This window comes from Molothrus ater, chromosome 16 (assembly GCF_012460135.2).
Source record: "Molothrus ater isolate BHLD 08-10-18 breed brown headed cowbird chromosome 16, BPBGC_Mater_1.1, whole genome shotgun sequence".
In the NCBI taxonomy this organism is placed as follows: Eukaryota; Metazoa; Chordata; class Aves; order Passeriformes; family Icteridae; genus Molothrus; species Molothrus ater.
This window is the reverse complement of record NC_050493.2, coordinates 1,058,754-1,073,844: the sequence shown is the minus strand read 5'-3', so window position 1 is coordinate 1,073,844 and position 15,091 is coordinate 1,058,754. Positions and strand designations below refer to the sequence as shown.

At 59.9% G+C, this 15,091-nt stretch overlaps 3 protein-coding genes across 3 annotated transcripts; 1 reads left to right on the top strand and 2 right to left on the bottom strand.

Annotated features, from left to right (window-relative positions):
- Positions 1-284: 284 nt before the first annotated feature.
- MLST8 (MTOR associated protein, LST8 homolog) lies at positions 285-5,217 on the top strand. The gene is made up of 8 exons (XM_036392657.2): positions 285-556; positions 665-716; positions 856-1,018; positions 1,130-1,205; positions 3,318-3,470; positions 3,562-3,686; positions 4,113-4,276; positions 4,723-5,217. The coding sequence occupies exons 1-8, from the start codon at positions 428-430 to the stop codon at positions 4,839-4,841; spliced, it is 981 nt and encodes a 326-aa protein (XP_036248550.1). The 5' UTR covers positions 285-427; the 3' UTR covers positions 4,842-5,217.
- Positions 5,218-5,308: 91 nt separating this feature from the next.
- On the bottom strand, positions 5,309-10,388 carry BRICD5 (BRICHOS domain containing 5). The gene is made up of 6 exons (XM_036392589.1): positions 10,344-10,388; positions 8,050-8,184; positions 7,529-7,681; positions 7,268-7,366; positions 6,270-6,423; positions 5,309-5,711 (listed from the first exon to the last, which is right to left on the bottom strand). The coding sequence occupies exons 1-6, from the start codon at positions 10,386-10,388 to the stop codon at positions 5,617-5,619; spliced, it is 681 nt and encodes a 226-aa protein (XP_036248482.1). The 3' UTR covers positions 5,309-5,616.
- A 1,017-nt stretch (positions 10,389-11,405) lies between these two features.
- On the bottom strand, positions 11,406-14,894 carry PGP (phosphoglycolate phosphatase). Its single transcript, XM_036392658.2, has 2 exons — positions 14,252-14,894; positions 11,406-13,495 (listed from the first exon to the last, which is right to left on the bottom strand). Exons 1-2 carry the CDS (start codon positions 14,877-14,879, stop codon positions 13,170-13,172), a joined length of 954 nt encoding a protein of 317 aa, XP_036248551.1. The 5' UTR covers positions 14,880-14,894; the 3' UTR covers positions 11,406-13,169.
- Positions 14,895-15,091: the final 197 nt, after the last annotated feature.

Below are 15,091 nucleotides of genomic sequence, written 5' to 3'. Positions count from 1 at the left end.
CATACCCCATACCCCTGTCCCATATCCCATACCCCATATCCCATACCCCATATCCCAATCCCAATCCCAAATCCCCTGTCCCGTTTCCAGCCCTGCGCCCCCTGGTGGCACGCTGCTTTACGCGCTCTCCCCCCGCCGCGCTCCGTGGTTTCGCCCGTCTCTCCCCCCGCATCCCGGCCATGGTCCGTTCCCCCCGCTCCTACGCATGCGCGCTCCCGCCGGACGCGGCCCGGGCCGGCTGTGCGCACGCGCAGAGACGGGAACCGGGAGCGGACCGGGAGCGGGACCGGGGCTGGGGGTACACGGGGTGAGGGAGACCGCGGGCCGGGCCGACACCCCGCGGGGTGACACAGACCCCGCGGGGTGACAAAGACCCGCAGGCTTTAAGGAGCGCCCCGAGCGCGGCGGCTCCGGGAGCGGCGGCACCATGAACGCGGCGCAGGGCACGGTGGGCAGCGACCCGGTCATCCTGGCCACGGCCGGCTACGACCACACGGTGCGGTTCTGGCAGGCGCACAGCGGCATCTGCACCCGCACGGTGCAGCACCAGGACTCCGTATCCTTCCTTCCTTCCCCGCCGCCCCCGCGGCTCGGGGCCGGCCCCGCCACCGGCCCCCGCCTCGGGCCCGCTGATGCTGCGTACCGACCTTAACGGCGCCCGCAGCAGGTCAATGCCCTGGAGATCACACCGGACCGGAGCATGATCGCAGCCGCAGGTGAGCCTGAGGTGCTGAGCCGCTGCCCGGTGCTGAGCCGCTGCCCGGTGCTGAGCCGCTGCCCGGTGCTGAGCCCTGCCCGGTGCTGAGCCGCTGCCTGGTGCTGAGCCGGTGCTCAGCCGCTGCCCGGTGCCCGCAGGGTACCAGCACATCCGCATGTACGACCTCAACTCCAACAACCCCAACCCCGTCATCAACTACGACGGCGTGAGCAAGAACATCACCTCGGTGGGGTTCCACGAGGACGGGCGCTGGATGTACACGGGCGGGGAGGACTGCATGGCCCGCATCTGGGACCTCAGGTGGGCACCGGGGCTTCCCCGGGCTGCAGGGCCGAGCTCGCAGCCCTGGGCACCCCTCCCTCACTGGCACAGATCCCCTAATCCCTGAGCACCCCTCCCTCGCTGGCACAGGTCCCGGAACCTCCAGTGCCAGCGCATTTTCCAGGTGAACGCTCCCATCAACTGTGTCTGCCTGCACCCCAACCAGGTGAGGAAGCTGCATCCTCTGGGATTCCCAGCTCAGGATCAAGAGGAACAGCTTAAAGCCCATCCCATTCCACCCCTGGTGCCAGCTGCCATGGCAGGGACACCTTCCACTGCCCCAGGCTTCTCCAAGCCCCATCCAGCCTGGCTTTGGGCCCTGCCAGGGATGCAGGGGCACCCTGGGCACCCTGTTCCTGTGGCTCCTCGGGGTAAACCTGAGGGGCTGCAGAGAGGGGGTACCCCAGCAGAAGATGGGGTACCACAGAAATGGCCTGGGGCCTTCACACAGTGTGTTTGTGCTGATGACCTGGTGGCTGTTGCAAAGGGACAGCACAGGGGCTGCACTGAGCTCATCCCATGGGAGCAAACGTGCCCTTGGAGCATCCCTGGGGATGGCATGGGAGCAAAGCTGGCAGGGTGGGGGCAGCTGGGAAGCTTGAGGGTGACAACACTGCCAAGGAAGAGTATCCTGGGGCCTTTGGGTGGGGTTTGGTTGGAGCTCCCCAGTGGGTTCAGCAGCTGTTGCTGAGCAGAGGGGAAGTGGGGGCACTTGAAGAGGCTGAAGGGAGCAGGAGCAGGGAAATCAATAGGGATCAATCAGTGCTAATGGCTGGGCTGGGCTTGCAGGGCTGTGGTTTTGCCTGCAGACAGGGCTGTGCAAACCTCTGTAAAGTCCTGAGTAATGGAAATGTTCCCTTGCATTTCATTTGGCAAAGGTTTAATTTTGCAAATCGGGAATTTCAGGCTAAATTTGAGATCAGTTATTTGGACCAGACTGTCCAAATGCTCTGGTAGTGTCAGTGCTGTGAGAGTGTGTTACATTAAATGAATATTGCTGAATATAGGCCTTAGATGTGAAATAATCCCTGCCCACGGTGCTGCTGAGGTGCAGAGTGTTGGTTTGTGAGCAGAAGGTGGTTAATTAGACCAAAGGTGGCAGCATTTGTTTGGGCAGTTCCATGGCTCTGCAGTTCCCTCTGCAGAGATGCTGATCCAATTATTCAGGGATTCCTCATGGCCTGAGTAAAGCCATGAAAACTTTGGACTCAGCATTTACACCTGCTGAGAGGGGCTGAGCAGCCCAGAAGAGACTTTTGTGCTGCCAGATAAATGCATTGAGTGGTGTTTGTCTCCTCAGAAGCAGCCTCTGCTCCCAGGGACAGGATTAGCTGTGCCTGATGACCTGATCTCCTCTAGGGATTCTGCTAAAATTATGGACAGCGCAGGGCTGTCGATAAAGGCCTGGTTTGAGTGGAGACATGCCAGCATTGTCTTCTGCTCTGAGCACGGGATCAGAGCCAGGACTCCTGCCCTTGGCTCTTGTCCTTCCCCTGAGAAGGGGAGAGAGAGAGAAAAACCCACTTCAGGTTGTGTTTTCTGGTATCTGCACCCTTGAGTGCTTCAGTTGTTCAGTGGCCAACCTGCCCCTTAATGCTGCCTCTCAGACATGCTGAAAACCACTTGGCTGCTGTGGCTGTGCCACAGCCCTGGAACTGGGACAGCTCTGTTTGCTCTGGGGTTTAGGAGATCAGTAAACCCTTCTGAGGAGGGAAACTGCCTTTTGCAGGGTGTCATGGAGTCAGTACCCAGCTGGGACAGCCAGGGCGGGGGACAGCCCTGAGCTGGGGAGAGAGGAGGCAGGACAGGAGTGTGCTGTTTAACCCCAGAGCAGCACTGCAGTGGGGCTGCAGGGGCACAGCGTGGGTGGTGCTGCAGGGACACAGCGTGGGTGCCAGCTGCAGTGGTGCTGCAGGGGCACAGCGTGGGTGGCAGCTGCAGCTGCAGTGGTGCTGCAGGGGCACAGTGTGGGTGCCAGCTGCAGCTGCAGCGGTGCTGCAGGGGCACAGTGTGGGTGCAGGCTGCAGCTGCAGTGGTGCTGCAGGGGCACAGCGTGGGTGGCAGCTGCAGTGGTGCTGCAGGGGCACAGCGTGGGTGCCAGCTGCAGGCTGCAGCGGTGCTGCAGGGGCACAGCGTGGGTGCCAGCTGCAGGCTGCAGCGGTGCTGCAGGGGCACAGCGTGGGTGCAGGCTGCAGCTGCAGCGGTGCTGCAGGGGCACAGCGTGGGTGCCAGCTGCAGGCTGCAGCTCACGGTGCCCACAGAGCCGTGTGCCCTGCAGGCAGAGCTGATCGTGGGCGACCAGAGCGGGGCCATCCACATCTGGGACCTGAAGACTGACCACAACGAGCAGCTGATCCCCGAGCCCGAGGTGTCGGTGAACTCGGTGCACATCGACCCCGACGCCAGTTACATGGCAGCTGTGAACAGCTCGGTGAGCCCTGCTGGGGTGGCAGCTGGGCTGGGTGGGCATCCCCCAGCCTGGGCACAGCCTGGGCACAGATCCCTCTGTGTCTCTGCTGCAGGGAAACTGCTACGTGTGGAACCTGACGGGCGGCATCGGCGAGGAGGTGACGCAGCTCATCCCCAAGACCAAGATCCCGGCTCACAACCGCTACGCCCTGCAGTGCAAGTTCAGCCCCGACTCCACGTGAGTGTGGAGCCCTCAGCTCCTTCCCAGGCCAGGCAGGGGCCAGCTGTGCCTCCAGCTGTGCCTCCAGCTGTGGCTGCTGCTGGCTGCACACTGCAGGTCCCCAGGGAGGAGTGGGACAGGAGGCAGGGCATGTGGCACCACGGCGTTGCTGTCAGGGCTGTCCCACTCGTGCTCCCTGAGCTCAGCAAGGTTTGCAGCCATGAGCTCTTCTACAGCTGGGATCCAGCTGCTGCAGTGTGAGCTCCTTCACGGAGTCTGTTCAGCTGGAATCTGCTCAGTCTGACAGTGCAGGTGTAAGGAGATCTGATTGCAATGGGGACAGATCTCCAGGCCGTCACTGGCCCTCGCCCAGGTCTGTGTAACCAGAGGCCCACAGGGGGACAGTGACTGATGAGATTGCCCTCAGATGTCTCCTTCTTTCAGGCTCTTGGCCACCTGTTCTGCAGATCAGACGTGCAAGATCTGGAGGACTTCAAACTTCTCTCTGATGACAGAGCTGAGCATTAAGAGCAACAACCCCGGGGAGACGTCGCGGGGCTGGATGTGGGACTGCGCCTTCTCTGGGGACTCCCAGTACATTGTCACAGGTCAGGCTCCACCTGGGCTGGGCCAGGCTCTGAGCAGCCAGGCCTGACCAGGGACCCTGGCTGGCACATGGCAGAGCCTGGGGCACAGGGCTGTGAGGGGGGAGCAGCCAGTTCTGCTGGCTGGAGCATTCTGTGCTGCTGCACTGGGGCAGCTGTTGGAACTGGAGAGGAGATCTCCAGTGTGCTGCTCATCTCACAGCTCACAGCCTGCTAGTCCCTTGAACACACCTGTGGTCATTTCCACACTCACTGCTCTCCAAAAGAGCTAAACCCTACATGCAGAGAAGCGCACTGAGTTGCTCTGCCTTGCTGGTCATCACCAGCCCTAAGGACAGCTGAATGAAGCAAGAGCAAAGTATTTCTTAGAATAATAGTAAAAAAAAGAAACTTAAAATATTAAAAAAAAAAAATATACATCCCACTTTTCTTTTCACTCTGTGTTCCAGCCTCCTCTGATAACCTGGCCAGACTGTGGTGTGTGGAGACAGGGGAGATCAAGAGGGAATACAGTGGCCACCAGAAAGCCGTGGTCTGCCTGGCCTTCAATGACAGCGTCCTGGGATAACGGGCACGTGTGCCAAGGACAGCACCTCTGCTTGTTTCCCCTTGCCTTGCCAGACCCTCTCCAGAGCCTGGGACACGCTCTGTACCCATCCCCTCCTGTGTGGAGAGGGCTGGGGCTCTGACAGGGGCAGCTGCAGCTGCCTGGGCTGAGACCAGGCTTCAGCTCCAGGCAGGACATTGCTGAAACGTGTGTGGCCCTGAGGGAGGGAATGGGAGAGGGAGGCACAGTCCCACTGCAGGGACATGGGCACAGCTCAGCTGCAGGAATCCCTGGGGCATCAGCTACTGACAGCTCTGGATGTTCCTGTACCCCAGAGTGGGAAAAAAATAAACCTCAGCCTTTGCCAGTGATGGGAGAGGCTGAGCAAAGAGGAGAAGCAGCTCTTGTGTTGGTTTGCAATCCCTTTATTCAGAGTGTTTCACGGAGTGCCTTGGAGAGCTGCTCTCCTAAAGCCAACCACCCCCAGATGTAACAACAACCACCTTGTGTTGAGCAGAGCCTGGAGCCCCAAAACTCCAGCTGCTTCCCGGGATTCCTCTGGGCCTGGGTCTCCTAATTCCTATGGATGAGGCACAGCCCTGGAGCAGAGCTGCAGTGTCTGTGCTGACAGTGCTGAGCAGAGGCCTCCTGCTTCTCTAAACTCTCCTGACCTGCAGCCCGGAATCAGCAGGAAGCTCTGGGGATGTTGCAGGTGTTCCCTTCCTCGTGGAGGTCAGAGGCTGTTGAGGAATCCAGTCCAAGTGTGAGGGCAGAGAGGGCGGCGTGGCTGCAGCACTCACTCGGGCAGGTAATAGAAGCAGATGGAGACACAGATGTTGCTGGGGAAGCAGATGTCAATGCACAGGTAGATGAGGCGCTGCCTCCCCGGCCCTGCCAAGGAGCAAGGACAGCAGTGAGAGCAGTGCTGTGGTCCTGCAGCTGCCCAGTCCCCAGGGATGCTGTGGTCCTGCAGCTGCCCAGTCCCCAGGGATGCTGTGGTCCTGCTGAGTCCCCCTGATGCCTTGGACTCCTGCAGGGTCCCTGGGGAGCTGAGCAAGGGGAAAGCCTCAGGGAATGACCTTTCTTATTCAAGCTGGAGTCAGATGGAGCAGGCTGACAGCTCAGCAGGCTGCTTTGGCCGAGGATGAAGGTGACAGGGGTTAACCAGCAATGTCTCAAGGGACAGCACTGGGTGCTGGCTGTGCTGTGCTGTGCTGCTGGGGCAGCTCTGAGCCCCTCCCAGTGCCACGGCTCAGGACGGGGTGGGTACGAGCCAGCACTCAGGGGTGGTGGACAATGGTCTGATTTTGCACTAGAGGTCACCCATGCCTGTGCTGGGCCTTGGCAGCCTGTCCTGGGGATGCATCAGCTGCTGTGCAGCACAGCCTGATCCTCTTAGAGGTGCTGGAAAAGCTCCTGCTTGCCCTGCCAGGGGAGTGCCCCACTCACCGTGGGCTCTGCGCACCCAGAAGATGGAGGAGTGCTCACACAGGCTCTGCACAGCCTCCCCCAGGGCCCTGGGCTCCAGCTGCTGCCCTGCCACAATGCCCAGGAACTCCCGGTAGAACTTGGTCTGGTTGTTGGGCTGGAGCAGCTGCTCAGCCTGAAAGAAAGGGCCCTGTTGGTTCCTCCCAAGGCAGGCACCGTGTCCCCAGAGCCCTGCTCGGGCTCCCAGGACACCCAGGAGTGGTGTGTGCCCAGCAGGTTTCTCCTGCCAGCTGCCCAGGTGAGGCTGCAGCTCTCACTGTCTGTCTGTGGGCTGCTGGCAAGCCCAGCACCACCAGGTTTTACTTGAGGAGCCTCGGGGCTGGGCAGGTGCTTTCCTCTCCCTGCATCCCTTTTGGGAGCCTGTGTTCCCACACTTCTCTGGGAGTAAGGTGGGGACTGAGGACCCCCAGGAGCCACTGAGGAAATGGATAGCAGATGGCAGGGGCACAAAACCATGGGGCTTTCTGTCCCCTGGAAATGGAATCTGCCCCTGCCCAGGCATCCACTGACACTTTGTTCTGAGGGTCCTTGTACACGACTGCCTCCAGCCTCCTTCCCTGGCAGGTGGTAACAAACCCCCTTTGTTTTTCCTCCCCCAGATTTTTGAGCAGGTAACAGAATCCAGTGGGAGCAGGCCCTGCAGGAGCCCTGCTATTCACCTCCATGGGACACATCCCCTGCCCCTGCTGCTTCCCACAGCAATCAGGGATGGATACAGCCAGGAGCTGCTGCTCAGAGCTGGCTGAGAGCCCAGCCTGGGGCCCAGCTCTGCTCCCGTGAGCAATGAATGCCCCAGAACAGGGGCTGCCACTGCTCCCCTGGGCTGGGACAGCCCTGCCCTGGCTCCTTGGGGGTGGAGAGTCCCCCCTGCAAATCCACACAGGGAGAACACTCGGTGACCCTGTGCAAAGCTCAATCCAGCCCCCATCTGCCCCGGGAATGCTGCAGCAGCTGCTCACGCTGTGCTCAGAGGTGTTGAGAGCCATCTGCAGGTCCCAGGGCTCCATCCTCCTCAGGTAGCAGGCTCGCTGCTCCAGCGGCTTGTAGCACACGTAGCCCTGTGGACAGATGTGCCCTTGGAGCAGGCAGCACACGCCCAGCCCTGGCCCAGGAAAGCCCTGAAGTGGCCATTCCCTTTGCCCTGCTCTGAGTTCACGACTAGAGGTGCAGAGGGAGGCAGCAAACAGGAGCTGGGGAGGCAGGGGTGCCCCAGCACTCACGTTCCTGCTGTCGTACAGCACCACGGCGCTCAGGTTGCTCTGCGAGGTGATGTAGTAGGTGACAGTGCTCCTGGCCTTGTCCACCACGGCTGTCTGGTTCCTCAGCGGGTCCTGCTGGCCCTGCAGTGTCACTCGGAGGAGCTGGGAGCCAGCCTGGGCACGAGGAGTGGGAGGGCAGCACCCACCAGCAGCTGCCCCGTGCCTGCGTGCAGCATCTCCCACCCACAGCCCCAGCTGGGCCCGTGCTGGGCCCTGCTCCTGCCTGATCGAGCAGTGGAGAGGAGCAGGCTCTGACCCAGGGGAAGGATGATCCACCACTCCATCCTCACCCCCGTGCCTCTCGTGCCAAAGGCAGCAGGTGCTGGAGGAAAGGGCCAGGGGACCCCCAGCCCCACCTGCACCTTCCTGCACTGGCCAGGGACTGATCCAGCCAGACTCAGCCCAGAGCTCAGCCCACCCATCCCTCCTGGAACTGCTTCCCACACAGCTCAGGGCTCCCTGCCCACATCAGCATCCCTTACCTGGGCAGAGCTGGGGGAGAAGCTGAGAACCCCCACCACACTGACACCAACAACTGCAAAAAACAACAAGGCAACGGACAGGATGATCCAGAAGGTCCTGGAGGGAGCTGGGAAGTGTGCTGTGGCCCTCCTGTCCTGGGAGCCAGGCAAAAGAAGGAGGAACAGGAGTTAAAATTGACCCTTCTGCCAATTCCTTTTCACCAAACAAGTTTCCAGCTCATGACACAAACCCTTGTGCAGACTGGTTGGAGTGCAGAGCCGCCAAACCATTGCAGTGCCTGGAATAACCCCACAGTGCTGGAATTCAGATCCAGCATCCTGGTACCCAGCACTGGCACAGCCAGGAAAGCTGCAAAGCCCCAGGGCAGGGCTGGAGCAGCAGCTTTCCAGACACAGGGAACAACAAATTAAATTATTGTGGTTTACAGCAGAAATCCCCAGCGGGACAGTCAGCATTGGAATCAGACCCTGTGTGGAGTGATCCTGCTTCTGTCCCCCTCCCTGTGCTGGGCTCTGCTGGATTTTCTTGCTAAATTATTCTCCATGAGACCAAGGAAAAGAGCTTGGCAGCGCTGTGACATTTCTATTGGCTCTATTAATTTACTTTAATTCTTATATTGAAGCAATTAAATTTAACTTCATGGCACGTAACGGGATTTTTACAAAGCAGAAAATGTGCTTTCAATAATCTCAAACACAGTCCACATTTAAAAAATAACCTGTTTCTCAGTCCTCTGAAGGACAGAGAAATTCAATCCATGCCCAGGATTACATGTGCTCCAGCTGCACGAGGATGGGCTCACCCAGCCTTGGGACAGTTATGGATCTTTATTGGAAACAGGGAACTCCCAGGTTATTCCCTGAGAAAAGCAGTGAGTTAAAATTGCACCTATCTGAAATCCTATCACTTCCAGCAGAGCAGAGCCCCAGCCCTGCAGTGACTGGCAGATTGTCAATAACCAGTGGAATTCCCTCTGATGGGAAAGGTGCAGATAGAGAACTCCAGCAGCTCCCAGCCCCCAGCAGGGCACAGCTCACCCCCATCCCGAGCAGCCTGGCCGTGGCTCCTCTGCCCTGCAACCTGACCAGTTCATCCCAGGTAAGCCCAGGCACCTGCAAGGCACCTCAGCCCAAGTGACAGCAGCTCCTGGCAGGAGCTGGGCTGGGGATCCACAGAACCCTCCCAGGATCCGTGGGAATGGCAGGAGCTCTGCCCCTTGGGAGGGGGATCAGGCAAGCACAGAGCACTGCAGGGGCAGGGAATGCTCACTGATGGAAAAGGGAATACTCACTGATGGGACAGGGAATACTCAGGAATACTCACTGATGGAAAAGGGAATACTCACTGATGGAACAGGGAATACTCAGGAATACTCACTGATGGAACAGGGAATGCTCACTGCAGAACAGGGAATGCTCACTGATGGAACAGGGAATACTCACTGATGGAACAGGGAATACTCAGGAATACTCACTGCAGGAACAGGGAATGCTCACTGATGGAACAGGGAATGCTCACTGATGGAACAGGGAATGCTCACTGATAGAAAAAGGAATTCTCACTGATGGTAAAGGGAATGCTCACTGCAGGAACAGGGAATACTCACTGCAGGGGCAGGGAATGCTCAGGAATTCTCACTGCAGGACAGGGAATGCTCCCTGCAGGACAGGGAATGCTCAGGAATTCTCACTGCAGGATAGGGAATACTCACTCTAGGACAGGGAATATCCAGGAATTCTCACTGTAGGACAGGGAATGCTCAGGAATTCTCACTGCAGGACAGGGAATGCTCCCTGCAGGACAGGGAATACTCACTGCAGGGGCAGGGAATGCTCACTGATGGAACAGGGAATACTCACTGTAGGACAGGGAATGCTCAGGAATTCTCACTGCAGGACAGGGAATACTCACTGTAGGACAGGGAATGCTCAGGAATTCTCACTGCAGGACAGGGAATACTCACTGTAGGACAGGGAATGCTCAGGAATTCTCACTGCAGGACAGGGAATGCTCAGGAATTCTCACTGCAGGACAGGGAATGCTCACTGCAGGGGCAGGGAATGCTCCCTGCAGGACAGGGAATGCTCACTGCAGGACAGGGAATGCTCAGGAATTCTCACTGCAGGACAGGGAATACTCACTGCAGGACAGGGAATGCTCACTGCAGGATAGGGAATACTCACTGTAGGACAGGGAATGCTCAGGAATTCTCACTGCAGGACAGGGAATACTCACTGCAGGGGCAGCAGGGCCGGCACCGTCCCCTCCTTCCATGCTCCCTTCAGACAAGGACCCGGCTGCTGCGGCTCTGCCTCCTGCCCACGCTCAGGCTGGGCATGGTCCCGGCTCCAGGCACACCTGGGGAGCCTGGCCGTGTGTCCGTGGGCCATAAATACCTGTCCCCATAAATAGCTGTCCCTCACAGCCCAGGGGCTCCACGGGAGAGGAAACCTGAGGCGGGAGCGGGAGCTGAGCGCTGCTGTCAGTGCCGGGCGCGGCTCTTCCTGCTCAGCCCCGGCGTGGGCAGGAGCCACAATCGGGGCCTTTGTGTGCCCCGGGGCTGGCACGGCCCAGCACGGGCCCAGGTGAGGCTCCTGGAGAGATCAAATGCCCAGAGGACAGTGGCAGCCTGCCCTTGTGGCAGCGGCAATTCCCACATTTCAACGGGAGCTCCGTGGGCTGGAGCCAGGTGCTGATCCTGCTGTCCCTGGGCTGCACGGACACACAGACACACCTGTGCCACCCTCGGAGGAAAAGGGAAAAGGGCTGTGCCACAAAGTCACTGCCACAGCCTCCACTGCTCTCACACTGTCACCTGTGTCCTGATCCTGAGCAGTCCAGGAGCCCCCAGAACGTTCCAGACCTGCCAGGCTGACATAACCAAGGTGTGGAGGCAAGGAAAAGCCAAGAATTCCTTCATGTGATGTCTACCCAGGGAAAATGCAGGCTTTGGACATTTTCCTGTCATGCACAGCCCAGGGCTGAACAAACTGGGTGAAGGGAGCCCACAGGAAAGGAGAGGGACTTTGGCCAAGGGCGCGGGCAGGGCAAAGGGGAATGAATGGCAGAGGGTGAGATGAGGTGTTGGAAAGAAAGTCTTCCCTGTGAGGGTGGGCAGGCCCTGGCACAGGTGCCCAGAGAAGCTGTGGCTGCCCCTGGATCCCTGGCAGTGCCCAAGGCCAGGTGGGACATTGGGGCTTGGAGCAGCCTGGGACAGTGGGAGGTGTCCCTGCCATGGCAGGGGTGGCACTGGGTGGGCTTTGAGGTCCTTTCCCAAACCATCCCTGAGCCCCAGGATTCCCAATGCACAGCTGCAGCACAGCTCAGCAGACCAGACCACACGGTGAGACAACACTGGGGAGAGCAGGTTTGTTTAATGGGAATTCAAGTAGAGGATTAAGAACAGTTTGGAAGTCAGAACAGAGATTTGAAGCACGACTGAGAGCGCCACCAGCACATTCCAGCACCCCTGAGCCCAGGCAATGGCTCCCTTGCCAGTGAGAGCCCTCAGCAGGGACAGAGCTGCCTGAGGGATGCTGGACTCTCTCCTGACCTTTTCCTGACACAAAAAGCACCAGAAACAGAGACTGAATCCAAACCCACACTGTTACATCAGATACGACCTGCAGTGAGCCCACAATGTCCATCTCCAGGTCACCCAGACCAGGGGCAAGTTCTGCCTCTGGGACTTTGCAGAAGAGATTATCCACACTTCCTTCCACAACTCCACATTACAAACAAACAGCCTTTCAGAGGTTCAGCCAGTGCTCTGGGAACACTGAGACACTCTGGACTGCAGGGTTATTGCTGTGCTAAGAAGGTGACAAGTTACCAGGCAGGAAAGGGCATCAGCACTGCCCGAGCTCCTCAGCTGGACAGGAAGGAAAACCAGTGCTTAAACTGAACTGTAGATACTGGAATCTATGCAATAAAAGCTTGTTATTTGCATATATAATTTTCAATTAATTCTCTAATGCAAAAGCTTTCACTGTGGGATTCAGGCAGCACAAAAACCACCCTGTGGTGAGCCCCTCATTGCCCAATCCCACTTGGAGATCAAAGAGAATCATCCCTGAGCAAGCCAGCACTCCTCACCACCCAGTGTGCCCAGCCCCTGCCGGCACACATGGAAGATCTGAACCTCAGGGATGGGAAGGAAGCACGAGCTATTGTCACACACAGCCAGACAGAGCCACAGGGCTCCCTGTGGACAGCTGTCCTGGGCACTACCTCCATCCAAGCACTGAGCAGGAACTGGGATTGTGCAGCTAAAGCCAAGGCAAGTGGCTCGTTGATGCTGAGGGAAGTGCAGGAGCTCGGTACACATCGATCCAGGGATTCCTGGGAAGCAGCAGGAATGAGGGACAGTCCTGTGTGGCTACAGACTCTCTGCATTACCAAATGCAACCGTTTAGAAGAATTAACTCAGTGCTAAGTACATTCCTCTCATCCTCCCTCCTGGGAAACAAGATATATTATCATAGACTCTATTTATAATTTAAATATATTCTAACTTTATGCTCAGGGAGTGCCAGTGTGTACATGTGCTTTACACACTCTCGACCTTGGACAGGCACTGTGTGCAGCAGATAAGATCTGCAGTTGTGTGGGATCATCCCAATCTGCATCACAAGTGCAATGTGCAGTGGTCAAAGGAAGGAGATGAATTTGTGTGACCTGACGTGGGGCTGTGCCCCTCAACAGGGCCTCAGCTGGGAAAAAGAGTCACACCAAGGGCAAACACCAGCTGCACAAGTGGTTCAAGTAACAACCAGAGCTACTGCACATCCCAAGAGTCGTTTCCCTGAACAGACCAGGCTGAGCCATGGCCCAGCCTGGCCAGGACATGATCCTTGCCCTCAGATCAACCAGCCCCAGCCCAGCCCAGCCCAGCTGTACCATGGAGCACCACCGGTACTGGATCGATGCATTACAACTACAGCCAGCCCCAAGCCCAGCCCCTGTAATGCCCCCTTTGTTCAAAGTGCATTTCAGACCGAGATGTAAACAGAATCATACCGAGAGGACAGAGAGGAGACAAGCGAAGGGTTCTAACCCCGGGGAGTACCTAGTGCGTGCCTTACTGCCAGGGGCTGCTGCTGGGGCTGCCCCGGGCCCCTCACTGCCCCAGAGCAGGGAGCAGGTCGGCGATGCTGTCCACGTAGTAGTCAGGGACCAGGCTGTGCCTGGCGGGACAGCCGCTGTCCTGGTGGCCCCGCACCTCGTCCAGGGCTGTCACCCCGGTCAGGGTGAGCAGCGTGGTCAGCCCGCAGCTGTTGCCCATCAGGATGTCCGTGTCCAGCCTGTCCCCCACCATGATGGTGCGAGCGGGGTCCACCGGGAACTCTTGGGCCAGGCAGTCGAACATGAAGCGGTTGGGCTTGCCCACGATGAACGCCTCGCGCTGTGCTGCTGTCTCCACGGCCTTCACCAGGCACCCTGTCCCTGGGGAACACAGACAGAGGGGTTAGGGACAGACAGAGGGGTTAGGGACAGACAGAGGGCATCTCCACGGCCGTCACCAGGCACCCTGTCCCTGGGGAACACAGACAGAGGGGTTAGGGACAGACAGAGGGGTTAGGGACAGACAGAGGGCATCTCCATGGCCTTCACCAGGCATCCTGTCCCTGCAGGAACAGGCAGCAGGGATTAGGGACAGAAGGCTCTCAGCGCCCACACAAGCCAGGACAAATCCGCTCAGGACACTGGGAATGGACGCCTCAGCTTTACAGGCAGAGGGACGGGTGGGTCCCAGGAGAGGTGGTGCTTAAAGCCTGCCAGGAGGTGGGAATTCCATGCTGCAGCGTCAAAAGGGAACTGCTATTCCCAAGTAAAGGATCAATAAGGATTCTCTCTCTTTCAGGGGTGCTGTGGAGGAAAGGCTCTGGGACGCCCGGGCTACCTCAAAGAATCCCAGGATAGCTAGAGGGGACCTCTGGAGACCATCCAGTCCAACCTCCTGCAAGGCAGGGCCACCTGGATTAGGTGACACAGGAACGTGCCAAGCCGAGTTTGGAACATCTCCAGAGACAGAGACTCCATGACCTCCCTGGGCAGCTCCTGCAGGGCTCTGCCACTCCCCGGGGAAAAAGGTCCTTCCTGAAGCTGAGGTGGAACTTCTCGTGTTTTATCACCACGACACCGAGGCACGGAGACCGCCCATCCCCGGGCCCACCCGCTCCACCCCCCGGCCCCGCGCACCGGGGATGCCGGCGCCGCCCTCGAGCGGCAGCCGGTGGTCGCGGTTGGTGCCGACCAGGAGGCACTCGGAGCCGCCGCGCAGGAGGTACCGCAGCGCCTGGCACAGCTTGGCGTAGCTGAAGTGCTCGTCGAAGCCCACGAGCACGGCGCGCACGGCGGGCTCCAGCGGCGCCTGCACCCAGTCGGCGGGCGCGGGCCCGGGCAGGGCGGCGGGCCCGGTGCCGACGTGCGGGATGCCCACGGCCTCCAGCTCGGCGGCCAGCGCGGCGCTGCCCAGCACGTAGGCGGCGGCGCCGGGCGGCAGAGCCTGCCGCAGGTAGCGGGCGGCGCAGAAGGCCGAGCTGAAGATGTGCCGGGGCTCGGCGGGCGGGAAGCCCAGGCGCCGCAGCTTCTCGGTGTAGGCCGCGCGCGTCCGCCCGCTGTTGTTGGTCACGTAGCACAGCCGCTTGCCCGCCGCCGCCAGCCGCTCCAGCGCCGCCGCCGCGCCGCTCACGGCCGCCTCGCCCCGCCACAGGACGCCGTCGCAGTCGAAAAGCAGCGTGTCGGCGTTGGCGAGCGCGGCCCGCGCCGCCTCGCCCTCCAGCCGCCGGCAGCGCCGCGGGCCGCCCGCCGCCATCGCGTCCGCCATGGCCGCGCCGCCGCGCCCGAGCACCCCGCGCACCCCATTGGCCGCGCCGCCCCCCGCGCCCGCCGCCCGCGCCTCCCCATTGGCCGCGCCGCCCCCCGCGCCCGCCGCCCGCGCCTCCCCATTGGCCGCGCTCCGCACGGACCGCGTCCCCATTGGGCGGCGCGGCCGGCGGCCACGCCCTCCCCGCCGGGAGCCGGCGCCCGGTGCCCCTC